The 25,053-nt window shown below is 41.3% G+C and overlaps 1 protein-coding gene across 6 annotated transcripts in view; it reads left to right on the top strand.

Moving 5' to 3' along the window:
- Positions 1-25,053, top strand: part of HIPK1 (homeodomain interacting protein kinase 1) — a 39,878-nt gene that overhangs the window by 9,997 nt on the left and 4,828 nt on the right. For 3 of the 6 annotated variants that reach the window (XM_081914714.1, XM_081914712.1, XM_081914715.1), the window contains exons 3-13: positions 2,580-2,703; positions 4,108-4,227; positions 5,192-5,278; positions 5,722-5,906; positions 6,544-6,706; positions 7,187-7,409; positions 8,683-8,804; positions 15,756-15,890; positions 21,768-21,910; positions 23,297-23,479; positions 23,906-24,121. In XM_081914714.1, coding sequence (XP_081770840.1) covers positions 2,580-2,703; positions 4,108-4,227; positions 5,192-5,278; positions 5,722-5,906; positions 6,544-6,706; positions 7,187-7,409; positions 8,683-8,804; positions 15,756-15,890; positions 21,768-21,910; positions 23,297-23,479; positions 23,906-24,121 — 1,701 coding nt within the window. The remainder of the gene's footprint in view (positions 1-2,579; positions 2,704-4,107; positions 4,228-5,191; positions 5,279-5,721; positions 5,907-6,543; positions 6,707-7,186; positions 7,410-8,682; positions 8,805-15,755; positions 15,891-21,767; positions 21,911-23,296; positions 23,480-23,905; positions 24,122-25,053) is intronic. The other 3 variants (XM_081914713.1, XM_081914717.1, XM_081914716.1) reach the window with 3 other exon arrangements.

Here is a 25,053-nt window from a genome sequence, read left to right as displayed (position 1 = left end):
TATTTACAAATATTTTGCAAATAACTGGGTTGATAAAGTTGAGTGAGAACTCAGAAGCCTGACTGCTTCAAGCAGACTGAAGATGGCAAGGGGGGGGAATGTCATTATTTAACATTTAGAAAAAGAACTTCTATGCTTCTAGAATTTGGGATGTAAAATGCAGTAGATTGAATAACATAGACAGAATTCAAAAGCCCACACAAATCCCCAAGGGGAATTTATATTTCTCCAATGGTAGTCATCCTTGCCACATGAATAAGCACTTAAAACATTTTAAGGGTTTGAGATCACTCTGGATGTGCCCAAGTTTGAGCTCAACCTGACATATAGCTGTTGGCACTTGTAAGCCACACTCTTGGTGTTAAAATTGTGGTACCTGTGTTGGAGTGTTGGGAAGCTCAGATGTTTGTATCAGATTTGTCAGGCAGCTGCAATATTCAAATGGGTACCCAGTAGTCATGTTGTCATAAGCATAAACCATGGCTTGCTGTGCACAAGTGAAATCTTGCCTGCATTGCTCTTTCTGGCTTTTGGGAAAAGCAAGCCATGATCTCTGGATTGATATTTCTGAACCAGATATTTGTTGGATCAATCCATCGACGTCTGATGGATGTTTTAGAAGTATTGGGTCTGGCATCACTTTCGCTGCCTTGACCACAGCAGTGCTGAATGCCTGTGTGTGTGTGTGTGTGTGTGTGTGTGTATATATATATATATATATATGCGCTACCAATATGCTTTTATGCCTGTCAAGTAAACTTCTACACTTGACTGAATCTTTATGGCATCCATGAGTATTTATTGTCTACTGTGTGTACCTTCAACCCCAAAGACACTTCCCAGGAAGGAGCTGTGTTGAGATGTAACTCTGCTGAGTATGGATACTGGCACACATGCACAGCGAAAGTGATGCTGGACCCAATCCTAATAAATCATCCATCAGATGTTGATGGACTGATCCAGCAGTATTGTGAGTTGGTTGTTCCCAACAAGTCATGATTAGTAAGATAAGAATAAAGGACTGATTTTCAGTTCCAATAATCCACAATCCCATGTTCAAATGTACTGTGAAGACAAGGATTGTGATCTACTTCCTCCCAGTACCTTTCATGTATAAACACTTCATTCCTTTTTTAAGCCTCTGAAAATAACAATATGCAGCTGGTTATCTAAACAAAATATATTTAGAACAAGGAGGGGAATTTGATCTACTACTTGGTTTGGTGATTGACACAAATAGTTCAATGGCAACTGCTGTCCATCTTGATATCACACATGGTTGAGTTGGTGACTTTGTTGATTTTCCTGTGTTTGCTGGGAGAATATGACTGATTAATACCTACAGTGCTTGGGTGTGTGTGTTAGGGTAGTGTTTCAACGCAACACTGGGATCTCTTGTCATTTTTGTGTGGTCAGTGTATGGCTCACTGGATAATGAATTTGGGCATAGTTTCAAATTCCTCCTTAGAACTCACTGAGTGACATAGGATAACCACTGTTTTCCTAAAGGAAAGGAAACTAGGTAAAGAAACATGGAGCTGGGTAGAGAGGTTGGACTTGGTGGTCAACTGCAGCTTAGGTTTACGACCACATTTCTCAACATGTTCCTTCTGTTTTGGGGATAAAACCTTTAATAATCCTATAGATCTGGCAATGAAGTTGTTATTTTCCAGCGTAGCCATGTTTCTTTTACTCACTGGACTTAAGCTGTATGAAATTAAATGTTGTAGTGAGTTGTGTGCTAAATTTGTCAGATCATTTTCTCACTGTATTGCCTTTAAAACATAAACAGACTGATCTTATACCTTAGCAAATGTGAGTGCATACAGCGGAAGGTTGTTTGTGTGGAAAAGTCATGATTCTGTGCCCACAGAGTAAACCCCATCGGACATAAAAGCTTTACTTTGAAGTATATAGTGCTTAGGTTTGGGAAGTGTTGTTGTATTAAATCTATTTGATCCAGAGGAACAGTCTGTCAGCAGAATGTGGATTGAAGCAATATTTGGCAGTAACCCTTGGCAGTACCTTGTGCCACCTCAAACCCTGTTTCAGAGGGTTCCTCAAACCTCTAGAGCATCTCTGGATCAAAGAGTCCCCCTGTCACCAGAGGGACAGCAGTTGTTATAACCCCTATGGCTCTGTTAGGCTACCCAAGTTGAACTCATTGAATAGAAGACTGCATTGTGCTGGTATTATAGAAACTATATGTATTGCTAGTTCCATTTATTAAAGAAGAAAAATTGTACTTTGAGATAATTGTATCAGTTTTGATAGATTTCAGAGGGTGATCAATGATACTCTTTTGCACTAAAAGTAATGGAATACTGCAGCATCTTACAGGCTAGGAACGTTGTTATGGTATAAGTATTTGTAGGACAGAGCACACTTTACCAGATGCCATACATTATCTGGGGTGCTGTATTAAATGTTTTAAGATGCCATAGCACTGATTATTGGTTTTGCTATCACTTTTGCTCATTCTTGGCTATACATTTGATAATCTAAACTTTTTAATTCAGTCAAGTTTATGGGATTTGTGAAGTTGTTAGTAATCAAATATACTATTGCATGTTTTTCAGAGCTCCTGAAATCATCCTTGGTTTGCCATTTTGTGAAGCTATTGATATGTGGTCGCTGGGCTGTGTGATAGCTGAGCTGTTTCTTGGTTGGCCACTGTACCCAGGAGCATCAGAATATGATCAGGCAAGTTTGTGTAGATATATTTATATAGTTTACATTCAAATCTGAATTCATATTTGGAACTGGATTTAATATCACTTTAGCACTTGATAATGCCTGTCCAAATTTAGCCACACTCTTATAAACAAAAAGGTGCCCTAAGCTGATTTCATGGTATTTAAGCCTGCAGTCCTAAGCAGATTCAATCAGGAATAAGTGCCATTGTACTCATTGAGGCTTGCCTCTGAGGAAATAATGTTAGGATTGCACTGCAAATGCATTTGTGATTGGATTATAAATATCTAATTCATGAGCACTGTACAATTGATCTAGAGAGCTGGATTAGATCAATAGTCCTACTGTTTTCAGATGGACACATGCGAGAAGCACTGGTTAGTTGTAGTGCTTTGCATTGCTTCATTCAGTTCCAATACCCAAGACCAGAAATTACAGGATTATATAAATCACCCAACTGTATAAACTTCTTTTGAATGGATAGGTTACTGATAGATAACATAATATGCTGACATTCTGACTTCTGCCCTGGCCATGACAACATCTCTCTGTTGATGAAGGAGGATGGGACATATTCACTGATGTTGTGCTTTGCCTGAATCAGTGCTGCTCCCTCCTACCTCTGCTTAAGCTGACTACAGGCATACTTTTAGAGAGTTGCAGTTCAAGATACCTGGCCTGTCCATCTTGGTGGGACCCCCCTCAGCTCTTTTGAATGTTCATTTGGGTGGGTAGATGGGGGTCATGTGGTTCCTTCTGATCAAGGCACACACATTTTTTCACTGCCATTTCCAATTACACCATTGTTCATGGTTTACCATGAATCCATTGGTTTGGGCTATATTCTTTTCTTCAGGACGAACAAATCACATTTTATAGTGGCATCAATGAACAAACCTTGGACGTGGTTTGCTTGGAGTGAAACAATCCATGACTCCTGGTTTGGACATGCAGTACAATTGATTTTAATAATATGCTGTTGAAAGTAGGCTGGTTAAAATTGCACAAATCAAATGCAGGCAAGTAGAGCACCATGTCTGCTCAGGTTACCCAGCACATGAGAGCATTTAAGCTCTGTGCCTTGCTTGTGGGACAAGGCCTTCTCAACACCCCAGCTCTGAGATGCTTGCCCAATATGTTGTGGAGCCATCAGAGTTCATTGGCACCACACTGGAATCCACTGGAAATGATTGTTTCCTGGGTCCAGGCTAGAAATCAGTTCAGCCCTAACAAGAAATTGGGAATCTGACACAAGATATGGTTGGAACTGGATAATGCAGTAAAATATATTAAACAACTAAGGTTTGCAAAGAAATGTATTTGCTTCAGCATGGTAATCTGTTAAGGAAATGCATTTAACTATTTACACAGCATTCTGCCTTTATCATAGATTACTTCTTTTTTCCATTGCAGATTCGTTACATTTCACAAACGCAAGGACTTCCAGCTGAGTACTTACTGAGTGCAGGAACGAAAACAAGCAGGTTTTTTAACAGAGATCCAAACTTGGGATACCCATTGTGGAGACTAAAGGTTTTTATTTTTTTTCAGACATTCAATTTATTGTCGTAAGAGCAGTATTTGCAGCTTATTTAGAGGAAAAACCTTTAGTTATTGCATGTTCACCACTAGGTTAAGATAACTTTGGTTGGAGACCTAACCCCTTTTACCTTCGAGGAAGCCCCATTAAATTTGGTGGGGCTTAACTACTGAGCACATGCATTTCTTCTCTGGGTACATCCAGTGAAACAGTTACAATAAAGAGAGCTACCTATTGGTGTGACTAATTTGTATGCAGGAGCAAGTCTTTTCCGTTTGGCTGGACTTAAAAAAAATATATTCTTGATTTCAATTACATTCATTTTTTAGAATTAATTTAATTAATGTCTGCCCTTTGCCATAAGGTCCCATGGTGGGTTACAGCTTTCAGAACAATGTCAAAAACAATTTAAAACAACTAACTGAATGTTATAGGAAAGGAGAGCACTTTTAGAGAGTTACAAAGATTCACGCACAGAAGGCTCTCTTTGTCACCAGCAAAATAACATCTTATTAGAAAATTTAAGGCCATTAACATTAGTTCTCAGAAAATTTTTCAGTGACAAAACCCTCTTTTTGCTAAAAGATATATTGTCAGAAAATCCCCTTTGCAATCCCCTTTGCTGTAAAGCCATCCAGTGATTTAAAATCACCTTTCAGAGTTTGAACTACTGTTTAGAAACATCTGAAGGTTCACATTATGGCTGCCTTGTAAAATATCTGATACTTTGCTCAGGTTGGCTTGTATTTGTCCTTGAGAATATAGATGAGAACATTAATTTGGCACAGTGTCATTTTTCACAAGCTTAGGTAGCAAGGTTATGATGGCCTATCATTTCTGCTTCATAGGGCATTCCATTTGTCAATGGCTGATTGCTTGTTGACCTAGCTTTGCTTTTATTGCACTGAACTGTAAAACCCTGTTAGAGTTGCTTGTAACATGTATTTTATTTGATAGACTCCAGAGGAACATGAATTAGAGACGGGAATAAAATCAAAGGAAGCTCGGAAGTACATTTTCAACTGTTTGGATGACATGGCGCAGGTGAGCTGCTGAGAAAAATAATGATGCCTTTTATACTACAAGCATAATTACCCAGAGCAGTAGTATTTTACACTTGCTCTACATAGGAATCAATTATATTCCCTTCATCAGGAATTAAGTTTGCAATTCTGTGCCCTCTTCTTGGGAGTAAGCCCCAGTGAACTCACTGGGTCTTATTTCTGAGTAAACATGAGTAAGATTTCATTTTCACTTCTATTCAACATGCTCTTTTAAGTAATATAACTGTGTGATTCCCCCCCCCCCACCGTCCATATATTAGAGAAACCAGAAGAGGAAGGAATGAGATCCTGAGTCTAAAGTTGAAATGATTCTGCATTCTGAGAGCCTAGAATAAAAGTATATTGTGTATCTAGTAATTTCCCTGCTATAAAATCAATGGTTTATGCAACAGAGATCAAGTTCCAATTTTTTTCTCCTACAAGGTAAATATGTCTACAGATTTGGAGGGAACAGACATGTTGGCAGAGAAGGCGGATCGAAGGGAGTACATTGATTTGTTAAAGAAAATGTTGACAATTGATGCAGATAAGAGAATTACTCCGCTGAAGACTTTGAACCATCAGTTTGTGACAATGAACCATCTACTGGATTTCCCACATAGCAACCAGTAAGTTTCTGACAGATGTTTGAAACAATGTCTTTTCATTTATTCATTCACTCTTGTAGCCTGTCCCTCCCTCAAGGTTGAGACAAGTAAAAAAGAAAGCATATGAAAGCCTTCCAGAAGTTCACATTAACACAAAATAAATTCAAACTAGAGCAAACTTGATTTAATCAATGGAATTCCCAAAGTGTATTTATTACCTCAATGGAGTTATTTAAAACAAAAAGTTGTTGCAGCTACTTATTCCATCAACACCTTTGATTTCTTATTGTCAGAATCCTTATATCCCAGATATAAAGTGGATGCTTAGCAGCCACCTCAAAAGCATACCGTTAGGATCAGGAGCATCTGGCCTTCTAGAGTATTTGCTCTACATCTTCTGATTATCCCTGACCATTTGCCATACTAGATGGGGTTGATGGGAGTTTGAGTCCAGCAACATCTGGATAAATACTGGTTCCTAATCCGTGATCATTAGTGTTTGAACTTCGGGATTTTGATGGAGGGAGGATGGCACTCACGGTTATATTGATGCATGTTAAAATAAGGTGCAGAAGCATAGCACACATAGCCTTACATGCTTGGTAACTAACTACAGTTTCACAGCCACACAAATCTTTGACATCTCATTTCCTTTTAGTGTGAAATCCTGCTTTCAGAACATGGAGATATGCAAGCGAAGAGTTAATATGTATGACACAGTTAATCAGATAAAAAGCCCATTCACCACACACGTTGCACCGAACACAAGCACAAACCTCACCATGAGTTTCAACAACCAGCTCAATACTGTGCACCACCAGGTAATTAGTTCTGTGTTGTTGTTGTTGTTGTTAGGAATGAAAACCAATAAAAACTGCTTCCGTCATTTCCTGGAGTGATTCTCTTTAATCTAGATGTTATTCTAGATTAGTAATCATGAATTTAGTCTGAAATCAATGCTATATGTAATAGGCAGCTACTGCTATGCAGTGGCTTCCTTATGAATTCCATACCCAATTCCAGGCATTGACCTTTAAAGCTCACCATGGCCTTGGACCTCTCAGAGCAGCTCTCCTGTGACCTGCCTTCATCCCTCACCCTTTCCCATTGTAGCTAACTAGCTGTTTAGTATTATACTGCTCACCAGCTGGTCTGTAAAATATGTCAACGAGACAGAAAGTTGGGTTAAAGTGAGCGGGAAGCCTGAAGCATTTCTTTTGTATTGGTTTTTGTGGTTGATTTTCAAATGCTTGAGCAAAAGGCATGTTTTGGTTCTAATGATGAATGTTCCTGTTTTCCAGGCTAGTGTGTTGGCTTCAAATTCTACAGCTGCTGCTACTCTGTCTCTGGCAAATTCAGATGTTTCACTGCTGAATTATCAGTCTGCTCTCTACCCATCATCTGCAGCACCAGTTACTGGTGTGGCGCAGCAGAGTGTTTCCTTACAGCCTGGAACCACTCAGATCTGCACCCAGACGGATCCATTTCAGCAAACATTCATTGTGTGTCCTCCTGCTTTTCAAAGTAAGTGTGTGTGTGTGTGTGTGTGTGTGTGTGTGTTGGGGTCTTTCCATACTATTTACAAAAATAATATATAGTAGTTTTAAAGCTATAACAGCCAAGGTGCACATATATTACATATATGCCACTAAGGTATAATTTGACACATTTCATGTTTTAAGAGTTAAAAGTAAAACTCTAACATGGTGCTCAGTATACAAATTCTGAAAACTGAAAGTTTTGAAATAAGTAAAATAGGATACAGTGTGCAGCTGAGCAATGGTTTCGCTTACGCTTATTCCAGGCTAAGTGGAGGAATCCAAGATGATTTGAGGGTTGCTGCGGACAGACTTGGATTTATTGTTTCATATAGAGTTGGATTTTGGGGATTATTATTATGTATTCAATTTATATCACACCTTTCTTACTGAGCGAGTCCAGGGAGGGTGCAGATATTGTGTGCAGGGTGGTCCCCCATTTCCTTCATGAGTATTGCACAGGCTGCTTTCTTGTGGATGTACAGCTACTTTTACTGAAGTAGGCACATGAGTCTCCATTACAGACCTTTATATAGCAGACAAGTTATTGAGTGAGCTCAACTGCAGTAGCCTGCTGATAGAACCAACCTCTTGCCAAAGTTGGCTTCATCAGTAGTATGTGTGGAATTACAGTTGTTCTATTTTGTAGAGCAATGGTGCTTTGTTGTCTGTTCCCCATGTTTTGAAATCTATTTCAAAATGCATTGCCACACATTGTACATCCCAAAGAGAGCTGTAGCTACATTATCTATAGATATACCTATATCTTATTTGAGCATTACTCCATATTGGCCTCTAAAAAACACTTTCAGTAAAGTTGGAAAATACAAAGATATTGCCAGTAGCCAAGCAGTAGATGGCCAGTTTCCAGATTGCAGTAGCTGCAGCCTGGGATAAAGCTTCTCATGGAGCTGGAAAAACTTTATTGTAACAATACAGATGCCTCTCAGTCAACAGCTGGCATCCCAATTTCCAAATGCCATTATGACCTGAATGTTAAGAGCAGAATCAGTAAATGGGTTTGTGGCATTCCACCGCCACAAAGGAAGGTGTTTTTGAATAGGTGGTATTCCAGAAAAATATTGCTTAGACTGTACAGCTGGTCTTCTGCACCAAGTGTGTAGATAGACTTAGGCATTTCTCAGTGTCAGTAATTATTTGCTTTGTGTTTGTTTCGTTTGTTGGTAAGTGGGCTCTGAAAAGTGTTCAGATAATTAAAAGCAGTAGATTAACTGTTCTCTTTTCGTTCTTTCCTACAGCTGGTCTTCAGGCAACCACAAAGCATTCTGGCTTCCCTGTTAGGATGGACAACACTGTTCCAATTGTGCCACAGGCACCAGCAGCTCAGCCATTACAGATCCAGTCCGGAGTTCTCACACAGGTAAACGTAAGGAGAGCCCTTAAAATGTCAGTAAATTACCCCGAATACAATTACTGGTTTGTTCTAGATTAAAGTTGGGAACCAGAAGTTACTCAAAGTTGGGTGGCAGAGTCCTGCCTTCCAATACCAAAGACAAGACAATAAAGCATGGAAATTAGTCTTTTTTTATCTAATCTATCTATGTTAAAGGTTTGGCCCTAATAAATGGGCTAACCCATTAGCTAAAATAAAGTTGTTTTAAATTCTTCTCAGTTTTTATAATACTATTAGAATTCTATTATGGATACTCTGTTTTTCTACACCGCTCACATATTATCTGAATGCGGAGTGGTTTTTAAATCCTTAGCTATAAATGAAGTCCTGAGTTTTAGGCAGTTTTCATTCACAGGTACAGATTAAAAAAAAACACAAAGCAGAATGTGTTCACAACTGAAAATCAGCTAAAAAATTAGTGCAATATTTCATATGGCTACGTTGAGTCCTAAGTCGATTCCTCTTCCCTTTTCCTTACTCTTTCTACCCTGCCCCCATTCATAACAAGAATACTTGTTACAACTGCATTGTTTCATTTTGTGATGTTGTATTCATAAAAGCTTAGATGATATCAAATAATTAGATTTCAGTATATATTATTTTGGAACCCTAATCCCATTTTATATCCTACTAGAAAAACCAAAGTGATATCTGCTTCCAGGCATACTTGTATTTTGCTAAAAACTAATGGCGATTTTTTTTTCTTTGAGTGAACATGTTCTCAGGTGGGGTGAAAGCTCCCTCTAGCTTTCAAAGGCAGAATCGCAGCTGCTTCAGAGGATTTTGCTCACATCCACTCACCTTACACGGCTTTCTCCTGCCTTCACTCTGAGGCAGTTGGGGTTCACACTTGGCTATTCAGATTTGCTCAGTATTGTGTTTTGGAAGCGATTTCCATTCAGCATGTGGTTATTTTCATAGAATCCACTACCCCCATGCTGGAACAAAAGAATTCTAAAACTAAATTGCCACATCTTCAAAGAAAGGGGAAAGGAAGATCTTGTGAGTTTGATATCAAATAAGAAACTTCGCTTTGGGGGGGTTTTCTGAGGAGAGACAATTTTTGTGTGTGGTCTGGTTGGCAGTCCGCTTCCAGCATCTTTCAATGACTGTTTCAATCCCTTCTACATTTGCTTTTTTCACCTTGTCACTTGACTCACTTCCGTGACTCTTTGAAAGGCTTCCCCCTTTCATTTTTTTCCTCCTTAGTGGCCATTTCCCTACCACTTCAGGCCCTTGGGAGTTAAACCAGTTTTTACTCTCTGTGTTAGTGGCTGTTGGGTTCTTATGCTGACACCCTGCCATTGTTGGCCTCTCCCCAGAGCTCCAACCAGTGCCAAAGCAGTGCACCATTTTTAAGTAGCTGTTTGGCAAAGCCATTGGCCATAAGACACAGAAGCTTAGTCTGTTTCCCACCCCCACTGGAGATTATCCTCATTCGCTCTGAGCCAGTGCTGCAGCAGTTGAGGAAAACTTCAGCCACATTTGAGCGGGGTGGGGGGTGGGGCAATGACAAAAACCTACATAAATCTAAAGCCAAAGTCTTTAGGGCAGCTAAAAGCATCATATTCTTCCAGCCTCTTGTGGTGACAGTTTCCTTTTTAAGTTTCAGCATGCTTTAACAAATCATGGTGCTGCTGATTTGGAGGTTGCTAAAGGCACATTGTGGAACAGAATCCAATGGCATGGTGGGATAATCTCTGCTGAGGCTGTCCTCTAATCCAGTGTTTCCCAACCTTGTGCCTCCAGCTGTTTTTGGACTACAATTCCCATCATCCCTTGCCACTGGTCTTGCTAGTCAGGGATGATGGGAGTTGTAGTTCAAAAACAGTTGGAGGCACAAGGTTGGGATCTGCCTGGAGTAAAAAGGCAGGCTGGAGGGAGTTTGGATATTTTTCCTACAGCTTGCTTCAGGCCATTGGTGATAAGGAGGCCCTTTCTGAGGGGGTGGAAGTAATGTTGGTCCAGTCACGACTTGTGGCACCTTTTGAAGAGGATTTTTTGGGGTTGTTTTTTTGCTGCTTCTATCTCAGGCCATTTCTGTGCCTCATAAGGCTCCTGTTCACAGCTGTTCTCTGTAACATCATCATGACCTCTAATCCAAGTTTGCCCTGTAATTTAGCTCTCTTCCAGGCTTTGCCTAGCACTTCCAGTAATCTTACTTGGGTGCAGCTTCAGTTGACTCCACAAATGCTGTTCCCAGATTAAAGGAGCCTTCTTAGGTGACTTTGCTAAAGAGCTGTCGGGTGCCTAACAACAACCTGCAGTCATTTCCTCACACTCCTGGCAGTGTCTGCTCAAGCTCCTCAGCCAGTTATTGTTCCAGTATCACTTCTGGCTCCAGCAGTTCCGGCTGTTGTACCAGCTGAGCTATGGGATTCAAGTGGCCCAAGGGAAAGGCACACAAGAAGTGTAAGAGCTTTTCTGCCTATAGGCAGTTGGAAGATTGAGGATGCTGTGTTTGAAGAGGAGTTTTCAGACGTTGATGACTGGAGTGAAGGACCAGAGGTTGAGGAAGTTCCTTCTAATAGGCACCATTCCTGCCTCTTCTCTGAAAACCTATGACGCCTCTGGATCTTAACAAGCCTATGGATAAACCGGCTTGCATTTCTTCTAGTTGCCTCAGCTTCACCCCAGAGAGAAGGCAAATGGAAGAGGCTTCAGTAATATATAAGTAATAACAGTCACAATGGTACGAGGAGAGGGTACCTGTTGCCGTAATTATTCTGGTGGATTTGTAGAAGTCTGACTTTGCTCGAAGGGAGTCTGCCTTCACGTGCACAAGTCCAGACAAGAGCACAGACTTGTTGAAGAAATTGCTGATGCCACAGTCCCAAAGGATCACACCATATTAAATGTCTTCAATCAGATGAACCAAAGATATGAGAGCAGGAAACAGCTCAGCAAGCCAACAGTGCCTTTCATTGGTCTTACTGAAAGTAAAAAACTGAACCGGCATTGCTGTCAAAATGGAGGAACGTGAATCCTGGGCAGCTTCTGTGCAGGCCCCCAACACTTCACTGGCAGATACTGTGAATATTGTGAAAGGAAGAGCAACATGGACAATGGATATGAAAGAGTTGCCATCTTCGTTGTAAACTGCATTGTTTATCTCAGCAAAACTGTGCTGTAAGCGAGGAAGAGGAATAGATCCATTTGCTTTCAAATGGTCAAAGATTAAAGCAAACAACGTGCTGCTTCTCCTAGGCTTTTTTTTTTTTGCATTATGCAGGTTACTCTACCTGTTGTGAAAACTCCTAGGACTGGTATTCGTAACCATTATTTGCCTTATGATGACGCTTGCCCTTCAGAAAGTAGGAAGACTAGAGGCTAAGATTTATCAGCTACTTTAAAATGAGGCTGCATTTTAAATTGCATTTTAACCTGTATTTTAAATTGCCCCCCTTTCCCCTATTATGTTTTTACTATTACTTTATTGCTGTTAGCTGCCCTGAACCCTGATTTGCCCCCCCTTTCCCCTATTATGTTTTTACTATTTTATTGCTGTTAGCTGCCCTGAACCCAGCTCTGGCCGGGGAGGGTGGGGTAGAAATAAAAATTATTATTATTATTATTAAAACAAAGGACACTTGATGACTGTATTTTTTAAAAAAATTATTAAAGATTTCTTGGTTTACAAGACACTTTACTGCTTTTCCTTCATAATTTACCTGTTTAACAGGGCTTCCTTTTAAAGATTTTCCTTCATAATTTACCTGTTTAACAGGGATTCCTTTTTAAGATTCCTTCATAATTTACCTGTTTAACAGGGCTTCCTTTTTAAGATTTTCCTTCATAATTTACCTGTTTAACAGGGCTTCCTTTTTAAGATTTTCCTTCATCATTTACCTGTTTAACAGGGCTTCCTTTTTAAGATTTTCCTCCATCATTTACCTGTTTAACAGGGCTTCCTTTTTAACATTCCTCCCCTCCCTTAAACTCCCCTCTCCCACATCTAGTTAGCCACCTCCTTGCCCACACACTCCTCGTCCCTCCAGTTTGAGTGTTTCTCCTCCCCCTCCATTTAAACTCCCCCCTCCAATGGCAGTGGGCAGATCACTGCCAGTTTTTGATACTGGGATTGCAGCCTGGTTTATTGCTTTCATTTCATGGATCAGTGGTCTCATTAGATAGTAAAATTCATGTTGATTTGCTGTTTTGTTTTTAATTGTCTGGAACGGATTAATCCATGTTGCATTACTTTCTGTGGAAAAGCACGCCTTGGTTTTGGAACGCTTTGGTTTTGGAACAGACTTCTGGAATGGATTAAGTTTGAGAACCAAGGTACCACTGTACCTCGCTTCTGCAATGTCCACAGAAAATTACACAAGAAGTAAAGAGGGGCTGATGCTAGTTAAAAATAAACATTTTTGTTTCCAGGGATGGGGAACCTGCTGCTGGAGCCCAACAGTATCTGGGAGGTCGTAGGTTTCCCATCCTTGATATCAATCAGATTGCTAAATCTGAAAAGGATACGCTACTGTCGCCCAGAAGGATTGGAATTGGTGCTTGTGCAAGGCCCTAAAATTGGTCTCAAAAGTCCTGTTGTTCTGAGCATCTCAGAAGAACCAGTGAGATGATAGATGTTAGATGCATAAAGTTATCCCTTGGGAAGTGCAAGCCCTACAGTGGCTAAGGACTGTTTCAAAGATTAGTCCCAATATTAAACTAGTGTTTGTTGATGAAAAAGTACTATAATGCATTGTCAATTTTTGTAAACTTCTGTTTGAATCTTAAGCGGTTCTGAAGTATTGACTCTTCCAGTGGAAGAAAAATGTATTTTCCATGGTTAAGATGCTGCAAACAGTAAATGTTGTATATATTCTGGAACTGTCTTTTCCTTGAAATAATAAAATGTATTGGAATTGCCTCTTTTCTTTCCAACTTATGGAGCATGAATGAACCAATCTATTTTCAGTACTCCATGTTTGTATGTGTTCAATCATATGTCAGTTCTGTCCCATTTCCCCATTAAATGAAATTCGAAACTCTGGAAAAGAGAGAGGACTATACTAAGAACTGGTCCGGTATGCCAATGAGTTTCCACGATGGATCAGTCTTAAATGGATCAGCTAAAGCTCCCAGCCATTGGAACGGTGATTGCTTTAGTTTGTGTGGGATGCCCAGTTTGAAGACTCACATGCACAAATTGGACTTTGGTCTCAGGAAGGAATGTGGTCCCAGTGCATCAACTGTGCTTGTGCTGCACCTGTATTTTCTCATGCTTCTCTGTGGCTGTGCAGAATTATTGGACAATTCTCAACAGGATCCAGTGTGACTCTGTAAGACTCTGCTGAAGGTGTACTTATAGCGGACAACTCAGTGGATTCTACACATTTTTTTGTCCTGGACTTTGGTGGTTGGTGTGGTAATGAGATGCACCTTGTGGCTGTGGCATTGGAATGTGGATCAAGCTTCTCATCTGAACCTCTCCATGGAACCCTGTGTGGGACGACAACGTTTTGGCGAGAAGGTAGTAAAGGACATTTTAGTTGAATCCAGGTTCAATCCATAGAGATGACTGACACTTACAGATATTTGCAACCAATACCAGCCATTTTATTCTGTCACTTCGGTCTTGTTCTAGGTTTTCCAAAGAGTCATATGCAGGTGATTCTTTCCAGCTTGAAAGATTGCTCTTGGCTACGAATATAAGGAAACAACTATCTTTTCCTGCGTGGACAGGTTCCAGTTTCAGTGACGTAAGTTTCTGTCCATGGTGGACCAGCAACGTAGAGAAGGGAGTACCATTGAAGGAAGCCAGAGTGGACATCATTCATTTTGGATGTCAGCCTCTTAATCTTAATCTTAATTGATGCCAGACTCAAACTTCGGGTCTCTTGCCTTGGTATTCAGCACTTCTCTCTGTAGTTTCCTTTTCACCATGTGCTTTTACGTATGACAACACTGTAGTGAAGAAAAAGTGGGTTGCCGAGAGAGAACCTGCTCTCTGGCACTTCAAAATGAAGCCCCTAGACCCCATCTGAACAGTGTTTTTCCTGTATGTTTTCCTTGTTTGTTTTTATATTCTTGTGGTTCGTGTGGGCTGTAGCAGATTGGACAGCCATAAACTATTTGGATGTGAGCAGAATCTTCTTAAACAAGCTGTAATTCTGTCTCTGAGCATTAGAGGGAACTCATATTCCACCAGAGAACACCTTATCACTCAAAGGAAAAATACATTTCAGGTAAGACCAACAGTCCTGTTTGTTTCAGACCAGAAGATCCAGAAAGCCTAACGGTTACATAAATGGCTAATATAATTTTGTGGTCTTTGCCATGGGACTTGGGTGATATCATTGCAAACATGTTCAGGTCAGGCATGATTAAATGAAAGATGCACTTTATAACTTGTCCTTTTTTATATCTATTGCGGAAGGCATTTGGAATTACTCAAACTAGCACAACAGAAATCCAATATGGTATTCTTTGTAAGTGCAACAAAACAAATGATTCTTATCTATTAGAAAGTGAAGTTTTAAGTCAGTTTGGTTGTGGAGATGTTTAATGAAATTATTCTGATCATTGAATTGCCTTTTATTTAAACAAAGTCAACGGACAGGCAGGTATTGCTGTTTTTATCTTAAAGTACCAGAACACTGGTTTTGCAATCTTACATGTCCAATAGGACATTTTGGAGGCTATTAGTCTTTCCAAGCCTTCCCTGCACTAGTTTAGATATTCCTCAGGATTAATATTGTAAACACAAAAGTTTGTTCACTGAAATTCAGGAGTACTTAATATCACTTCAGGCAAGAGATACTGAATTAAGCTGATAGAAAAGCATATTTATATCAGAGCATACCCATGAGTTCTGCAAGCCACTCAAAAGCGCCACTAGTTTCCTTGCGGAGAAAGCCTTTCTGGGCCTGTTTCCTCAGTACATTTGTTTCACTCACTGCCTAATCTACATTTCAGGGAAGCTGTACACCACTAATGGTAGCAACTCTTCATCCTCAAGTAGCCACCATCACGCCGCAGTATGCGGTGCCTTTTACTCTGAACTGCGCAGCCGGCCGGCCAGCGCTAGTAGAACAGACGGCTGCAGTACTGGTAATTGCCTCCCTTGATTGTGTTCACTAACGGAGTTTTTGTTTTAACTTAGACTTGCAGAGGGCATGGAAGCATGTGCCATCTTGTGGCTGTGTTCTTGCTACATCTTAATGTCTCGTTGTTTTTCCTCCCCAACATTGCTGAAGCACTGTCTGACTCTGATGTTTAGTGTTGCTCTGTAAAGAATCCAGATCCATTGACTGTTGTTCTTTACTAGCCTAGTGTGTTGATCAATCTCTTCTCCTAGTCTGAGAAGAGTGGTAATTGCATTTCTTCTTTCTTTACTCTCCTATCTTTTTAAAACATTTTATTGATTGAAAACAAGGGGTATGGCCCTTAGGTTGACTCTGCCATACGCATCTGGGCAGCCAGGATTTGACAAGTTAAGCTTTTTAAAGCTTCTTCGCATGTAGAAATGTTTCAGGCACTGAAAACTTCTAATATCGGCAAATACTTTATTAATAAACGGCTTTAACAGTACAGATTTCTTAACCTCTGTTGAACAATGCTGACCTCCAATTCTCCCTGGCTTTTCATTACCTCTGACCAATCATTGGCAGTGTGCATCATCCTCAGAGAGATGTTGCTTCCCACCAATACTTTTAGTTCCTTTTGCATTTCTTGGTTGAGATTAAAGGTGAGCTCTTACCTTCTAAACTGTTTCTCAGGATAGTTTGTTCTTAAACTTGCTGGAGATATTAAGGGAAGTGTCCATTTTCAAATTTTTCTTTCTCTGTCTGAATTTTACTGGTACCTTCAGTAGAATTCACACTGTAGGTGCCAAAAAACAGTCAATTGGAAACTCCAGAATCAGATCAGTGAAGTTTATGGAAACATTGCAGTGCACTTGAAACCCTGGTGTCCTCACGTGTCTTGCAAAGCACACTTCCATTTGTTACATACATCGTTGTCTTTTGTGGCTTTAAAGTGATAATTCATGAGCATCTTTATCTTCAAATAGATACATTCTGGAGCATTGTTGGCTCTGGTCAGAACCAAAGTCTCACCAGATGAGGAACTGCTTCTTTTGGCATTGCTGTTTACACCATAGCAAGTGTAAGAAGGCAGACAGGATGGGATCTTAAAGGTTATATAATTGCATGTGCTGAAAAGACAACTTAAAAGATTTCATAGGTCTCCTGTCTGCCTCCCCTCATTCAATTCAGATTGAATTTCAATTGTGGAAACATGGATGCCTGTGCAGAACCTAAATGTTCTGTGACTAGCTGCTGTAAAAGACTTGAGTTTCTCATCCAGTAATCTGGTACATTCCTCTTTGGACATTGTAGAATACTTAATCCAGCGTTGTATATACTCGACTGTATATACTCTTAATCAAAATTCATTGACAAGGAAAGCTGTATAAGATCGGTATAAATCATTCAAATTAAGCACTTTGTATATATATTCAATTCTCTTTTGGCTCATGGGAAGGGGAGAAGAGCTCTGCAAGGCACTGACAACTTGGAAATCCTTTTGCGATTGGCCCCCCCCCCACTTCTTTCTTTGATTTCACCAGGCACTGCCTGTGTTCTTTCAAACCTCTTTGCAGCCTTAAGGTCTAAAAACTAGCTTTAAAAACACAGACAAAAACTTACATTCTTGGAATGTTGAATTTTGCACCCCATCCTAATTTCTGTACTTGTGTGGTGCAATGACTGAATTTACACCCCCCACCTCCCGACTAAATCCACCTGCCTACTTGGGTCCTGCTTTTCTCTCTGAATTTTGGCTTCTAATAGCCTTTTGCCTGAAGTGCTCACCTTTAGTGCTTTCAACACTTCTCCCTTTTGCCGCTTCATCTAAGTTTGCATTAGCCATTTGCTAAGCTTTGCATATTTTTGTCCCTCCTCTGTCAAGCAGTTCGTCGCTTGGAAGGCCCGATTTCTGCCTCCTGGTGGGACATTAGATCTCGCACTGTATTAAACTCTCTGCTTTGTCTTGTGCAGGTGTTGGCTTTTGGAAAGAGGCATGGTGTGACTTTTAACATAATTCTCTCTTTTTTATTATTCCGCTTGTATTGGCAGAGGGGTTAGCAGTTCTCTGCTTGAAGGCTTCTTTTTGGAACCAGTAAAGTGGATCTGTTAATTGCAGAAATATGTCAACTTAAAATGGCATGTGTGCATGGTTTCACAGTTTGACCATATGTGTGGAACTCTAAAAATATATATATACTGCAGAACTTGTATCTTAAGAAGACTTTCTGTGTAGGGAAGCCACTGTTATTGGATGGGTTTGAATTTAAATATGGAAAGTGCTGCAAGCTTATAACTGATCATTACACATTTAATTGTGATGAGCAGGGGAAGTCTACCATAGGAGTAGCTTTTAAAGAAGCTGTCAGTAGAGATTTCACTTTTTTTGTATTTTTGTGCCGCTTTTCACTCACACGAGTTGCAAAGTTGCTTTCATACAATAAATAACATATTAGAACATCACAAATGTAACAAAAAATATAAAAAATAATTAACAAATTATCAATAAAACAACTACCTTCTATAAAACACTAATCTGTTTTTAAAGTTAAGAAAATCTCAACAGGCTATGCCTTGCACCAGGATGCAGCCTTTGTGTCATCGTTTGGAGGGGGAGGAGTTGTTAGAAACATACACTCTGTCCACACCTTTCCCTTGTAAACCGTCATTTAGCAGTGGGCACAAAACAGAATCTCTTGCTCTCTAGAGTCGCTCGCTCAGTAGGGCAGAGGCACAGCAGTAGCCTCTCAGCCATGGAGCTGGTGCCATCTACCAGGAAGGAAAAGGCAACTGCAAGGTTGGGGTTGTGTGGACTTGCTTACAGAGCCAATCCTTCCTTCCTACTGGTGCATCCACACAATCCCTACCTTTTCCATCCCAGCAACTCCACTGCAAGGAGGCTAGTGCTGCTTCTGTGTCCCACCAGACGAGCCACCCCTGCTGTAGTGGAGCCACAGAGGCTGGATCCCAGTGGTTCCCAATTAGGGGTCCACGGAACGCACCCATGGGGTCCAGGGCCCCCTCCCTTGCCTCCCCCCTCAACTAATTTTATCTCCCTTTTTTCATGGTAACATCACAAATGTTAGGGTCTGTTTTAGGGCTGTGTGATTTTTCAATATGTTGGCCAAAATCAGTTTTGAAATCACACTGTGTTAACAATTTTGACCTGGCAATATGCAGCAATATATCACTCCTTGCACAAGGGAGAGCAGGGCAGCCGATTTCAAGGCAACACCAACATCGCATGATTGAGTGCATTTGATGTCAGCATGCCCGTGGTGTATGCAGATGCCACACGCCTGGGTTCAGTTTTGAGATGGGGCGCAACCTCCTCATTGGAGCCTGCCTCCTTGCTCCGAAAGGCATCTCAACGTTTGGGTCAACCCTAAAAAAACTCAACAACTACAACCCTAAAAAAAGTTCAACAGCTTTGGGGTAAAATCCTAAAAAAAGTCACAATTTCAATCCTAAAAAAAGGTCCAACAACTTTGTTTGGCCCTTTGGTCGGCCCTCACTGCCCTTCACTTCATCAAATCTGGCCCTCTTTGAAAAAAAGTTTGGACACCACTGTGTTAAGGGCTTTGTGTGTGGCAACCGCCAGCTCCCTTGCGTCCAGCCACAGCACTGGTCCTCGGGCAGATCTGACCCTGGAGGTGGAAAGGAGAGTCAAAGCAGTGTTGCTGCTGAGGCAGTATTCTCATGCTGGCCTCTGCCCAGCGGGTTCCCTCTCCCCTGCTCCCCCATGGCGTGTGCAAACCTGGTGCAGAAAATTGTGGGTGCCTGGCCACTTCATGAGGAATGTGCAGGGGGCCCTGGAGCACCCAGCCCCCCCTGCACCTGGTGCCTATGCCTCATGCCGAGGGAAAACAAGGCAGCTGATGGTCCTCATTTCAAGCCACTGTGGCACTACCTTCCCCTGGCACTGAGGTAGAGGAGCTTTACTTAGCAGGAAAGTTGCAGCGGCCACAGTGGATATTCATATTTATTAGCTGCCCACTGACAGTGGCTTGAAGCACCCCCTAGTCCTCTCCCACTCAAACTACATGTAGTGGAGGTGACTCTGCTTCCTCTTCTCCTCACCACACCCATCCCATCCCTGCAGCTGCTCCTTGCCTCATGCCCACACCTGACCTGCAAGCACCCTACCCGCCCTATCTCTGTGACTGCTCCTACCCTTATCCCTATGCCTGATCTCCAATTTCCAACATTGTGATATATTGGAATATCATGATGATTAGCTGCTGATATACCACAATGGTTAAAACCAGATATCACTCAGCCCTGGTCTTTTTTTTTTTAGCATGCCTAAAATCCATTGTCTATTAGGGACTACCACCAACATTTTCAAAAGTAGGGCATCTGGTCAGTCATTTGGGAGCTTCAAAAGCTTTCTCCAGCCTGAACATCACAGTGACTGATACCAAAAGGCATTAGCACGCTTAGCGATCCTGCAGAGTATTTGCATTTCGCGTGACAGACTCAATGGCTCAGCATTTTGGCTAATCTACTTTATTTACATATAATACACTCAGAGCATTCTGACTTAGCTCCTTCCTCTTTCTCATCAGATAGCAAAGAGAAAGAGACAAAGGACAAAAGTCCCACTTCACGGAACACAGTAACATCAAAACATCCTGTCTCCATCACTTCCCACATTGTGGAATGAAAACATACACAGTCATGTGATAGAAAACAATCTCATGACTGCAAACAAGGAGCAAGAATCCTAACACTAGGCACATCAAAGAAGCGTTTCAGTTCAATGCGTTGCAAACTTTAGGAGAAATTGGGTTGGCAAAAATGGAACTCCACAGCACCATCTAGTGTCGTAGTGTTAGAATGCATAAACAACTTATATAAAGCGCTTTTTCTTTGCCAATGCAGTTGAGTCCAGAGTCTACTCGAAACAAAGTTTGCCTCTAAAGCCTGTCTAAAATGTGCAGACCCTGGTAACTGAGAAATAATTGTAAGAACTTAAATTTCATTTGTAATCTATAGCCATTCTTTTTATAAAATAAATGCTGAAGATACTTAAAAACCCCTGAGAGCCAAATAATTGTATTCTCTTGCAGTTCTAACAGCTGGATCTTATGTGCAGTTGATGTGCCTAAAGCCACTGTAATAGCAAGTTATCAATTTTTTAAGGGTATTTGCCCAAAGTATTTCATACGCAGGCAAGGAAACTCTCAATTCTTGTTCATTTTACCTTTTGGAATACCCACAACGTTTTTATTTCTATAATGTGTGATATTCGAAGCAGTTGTTCCCCAACCATTTGGACTCAGCCAATCCTGCTGTACTTCCCTCCTGCCCTGTACCAACATCTATTCTCCAAGTGTGGATGCAGAGATCCTTGCATGGGTTGTGTGCAACAAGCTTGCTGCACTGTGCAAGCATCTATGAGTTTGTATACTAAGTTAATTGGTGAGCAGGGTAGGTATTCAGGTAACTCCAAAAAGGCAAATTTCAGGCTAATTTTTTTTTGGTGAACATTTACTTCCTTCCCATGTGATTACCAACCATTGGCATTGGAAGAAAATAATACTAAAAACTCATCCTCCCTCTCCCCAGACACCCATGTCCTGAAGTCCCCAAGGCTTACCCACCCCAATAGTTGGGATGCATTCTGATACATTTTCTGCAGTACAATATGAACATCAAACTCTGTGGCAGGTAGCCTCTGTGATGTAAACGTAACCAGAGTGACGGGGGTGTTTTATCCCTGAATATCTTGTTCACTTCCTTTGTAAAATTATTTGTAGAAATGCATTCACATGCCGTTATCTCTGCAAGTTAACAGTCTACTTACTTCTTTTACTTTGAACAAATTGATTTTTCTTCCCCAGACTTTAAAACGTTAATCTTAGTAAACCTTTTGTTTTTTCTGTTTGCTGTCTTGCAGCAGGCTTGGCCTGGAGGCACCCAGCAGATCTTGTTGCCTTCTACCTGGCAACAACTTCCAGGGGTTGCACTGCACAATTCTGTTCAGCCTACAGCTGTGATTCCAGAGACAATTGGAAGCAACCAGCAGTTGGCCGACTGGAGGTGAGCAGAAAAATAGAAGTAATCTTTCCAAATTACATGTTTTGGGGACTAGAAACACAAGGAGATGCAGGCATATTGTTGGACCTAAAAGAATTGGCTTCCCATGGACTGGACCTCCTCCCTCCCCAGTCTCTGGGGTGAACTGTAGTGCAGTGAGAAGGGGAGGAGTCCCTGAAAATTGGGTGGAGGCAAATGCCGCAAGTGGGAGCTCCACGTCTGGATGTTGTTTCCACCCAGTATTTACGGATTTGCCTCCGCAGCCCGCTCCATTCAGCAGAGTTTCCTGAGCCTCAGGAGTGGCTTGTCCGAAATGAATGATTGAACTCTTGCACCATTTTGAGATGTAAAATAAGCAGTGAAACTTCATCTCATTTTCTATATAACAGGGGTGTGGAGCCTGTGGTCCTCCAGATTTTCTTAGGCGTGCATCATCTCTGACATACTGGCTGGGGCTGATGGGAGTTGTAGTCCATAGCATCAGAAGGGCCTATAGGTTCCCCATCTATGCTTATATCACTTGTTTAATAGCATTGTATTGACCTCTGCCTTCTGATACCTGTATGCCTGACACAAGTGTTTTAAGTGTGTGTATAATGAGTGCGAGGGACGTGGGTGGCACTGTGGGTTAAACCACAGAGCCTAGGACTTGCCAATCAGAAGGTCGGCGGTTCGAATCCCTGCCACGGGGTGAGCTCCCGTTGCTCAGTCCCTGCTCCTGCCAACCTAGCAGTTTGAAAGCACGTCAAAGTGCAAGTAGATAAATAGGTACTGCTCCGGCGGGAAGGTAAAGGCGTTTCCGTGCGCTGCTCTGGTTCGCCAGAAGCGGCTTAGTCATGCTGGCCACATGACCCGGAAGCTGTATGCCGGCTCCCTCAGCCAATAAAGTGAGCTGAGCGCTGCAACCCCAGAGTCGGTCACGACAGGACGTAATGGTCAGGGGTCCCCTTTACCTTTACTTTTATAATGAGTGCATGTAGAATTGGCAGTGAGACAATGGAACTCCTTCTCCTGAGTTTGGTGAAGTTTAGGTATGTTTTGAAAGCTATGCAAGACTGGGTTGTTTTCTTTTGTGGCTTTTGGGAAAAGGGCACTGTACTTTATTGATAATCTACTAGGATTAAGGATGTAATTCTCCCCTCCTCATCCCTCTTGGGAAGCTTGTGGTGCTTGTCTGTTCAGATTGGCAAACCAAGGACAAACATCAGATCATGCATTCTAGGGCAGTCTCCCCTACCTTCTGGTGACCTCTAACTTGGCCAGGCTGGCTGGGGTAGTCCACCATTATCTAGAGGAGGGCACAAGGATGGGGAAAGCTACTCAATGAGTTGATGTCTTTTCTACAGTACCTAAGATGGGCATTTCTGCATTCTTTCCTTTTGCCTTCAGAAACGCCCATTCACATGGAAATCAATACAGCACAATCATGCAGCAGCCATCTTTGCTGACCAACCATGTGACTCTGGCTACAACCCAGCCTTTGAATGTTGGAGTGGCTCATGTTGTGAGGCAGCAGCAAAATAATGTCGTGCCAGCAAAGAAGAACAAACAGCCATCTCATAGTGCCACAAAGTAAGGATTTCTTCCCACTGTGATGGTTCTTGAACAAAATAGAGAGAAAGCACTTTTCAAACAGACCCATATTATTTAGACTCTGTGTGTTGCCTAATAGTAAAGTTAAAACTGGGTTAAATCTTACTTTGACAGTCCTGTTCTGAAAACTGTCATGTATTGGCACCTACAGATGTTTCTGTAGTTTAGATGTTTCTGTAGTTTAAGCCATCTAAACGTGGAGTATGAAAAATCTCAAGCGGTGTTTGGGACATTCACTGATATGGGCCTCCTGTGACTTCTAATTGATGTTATTTTGTACTGATTTGTACATTGTCCTTTAAGCTTCACTAGTCAAGCTAGTATAAATCCCTTTAAAACAAGGGAGTGTCAATATTGCCCACCAATGGATTTTCTTATGATAACCATCATTGTATTTTCCCGTAGGCCTGCATCTACACTAGAGGCAATTCCATCTCAAGTCTACTCTCTAATTGGGAGCAGCCCTCTGCGTGCCACATCTTCCTCCTCCAATGCTTTCCTTCCGGGGCAGGAGCAGCACCAGCCAATAGTCATTCCAGACACTCCCAGCCCCCCAGTCAGCGTAATCACCATCCGCAGTGACACTGATGAAGAGGAGGACAACAAATACAAGCCTGCAAGGTAGAGGTTTTAGCTCCTTCCTAAGGGACCATTGCTAATGCAGTCCTTTAGGGAATTCCAAAGATTAGTCAGGAATACCACTCAAGAATTTTTGAGCAGGTTCATTTTTAAGTGTTGAGGGGATAGCCATTGGATTGTTCATCTTTCTTGGGATGTGGTGGATAACTGAACACTGCTTTTATAGCTCTAGTCAGATGTTCTGGACTCTATGCTAGATCTGGTAGCTAGGGACCAATACACAACCATTTTTAGTCATGCAAGGAAGTTGTGGATTATGCCGCATAGGTTTGTTCTGTATGAGTCAACTAAACAGTAAGTGAAAATAAGTTATAGTGTAATAAAATACTAATTCCACTGTAAATTGAGCTGGCACACTCCAGGGGATATCAGAAACGGTTTTTAGAGGAATGTGAACCACTTCAAACCTTTAAATTTCTTTGTCTTTATAAAGGGTAAAAGCTAAAGAAAATTGAGGGAGGCACAGAATTAAATATAAAGCTGAGAAGGGGTGGGAGAGAAAAAGCAGCAGTGCATCTGCATGGACTTGGAGAAATGTTGCTTGAAGTTTCAATTGTATGAACCAATTTAGACATAATACTTGCTGGGTTTGTCTCCCCTGACTTGAACGCTAAGGGGTGGTTGGGGGGCTGTGCTTTAGAAAATGTGTTGAGTCAAAGTGATGCAGTGAATAGGATGATGGACTTGGACTGAAACACCTATGTTTCAATTCCTACTTCACCCTGAAGCTGACTCAGCCTAGCCTAAATAGGGCAGTTTTGAGAATGAAATGGTGTACTCCTCATGTATGCACTGGGGAGAAAAGATGGGGTACAAATATAATACCTAATGCAATTCTTAGAATTGTGAAGCTTGCAGCAAGTAGTATTATAGCCCTTTATTTGACTCCTTTGTGTGTCTGAATGTCCTGGATA

Source organism: Podarcis melisellensis (assembly GCF_964234715.1).
Source record: "Podarcis melisellensis genome assembly, chromosome: 6".
NCBI classification, from domain to species: domain Eukaryota; kingdom Metazoa; phylum Chordata; class Lepidosauria; order Squamata; family Lacertidae; genus Podarcis; species Podarcis melisellensis.
The sequence above is the reverse complement of the archived record's forward strand: the minus strand, read 5'-3'. Positions and strand labels throughout refer to the sequence as shown.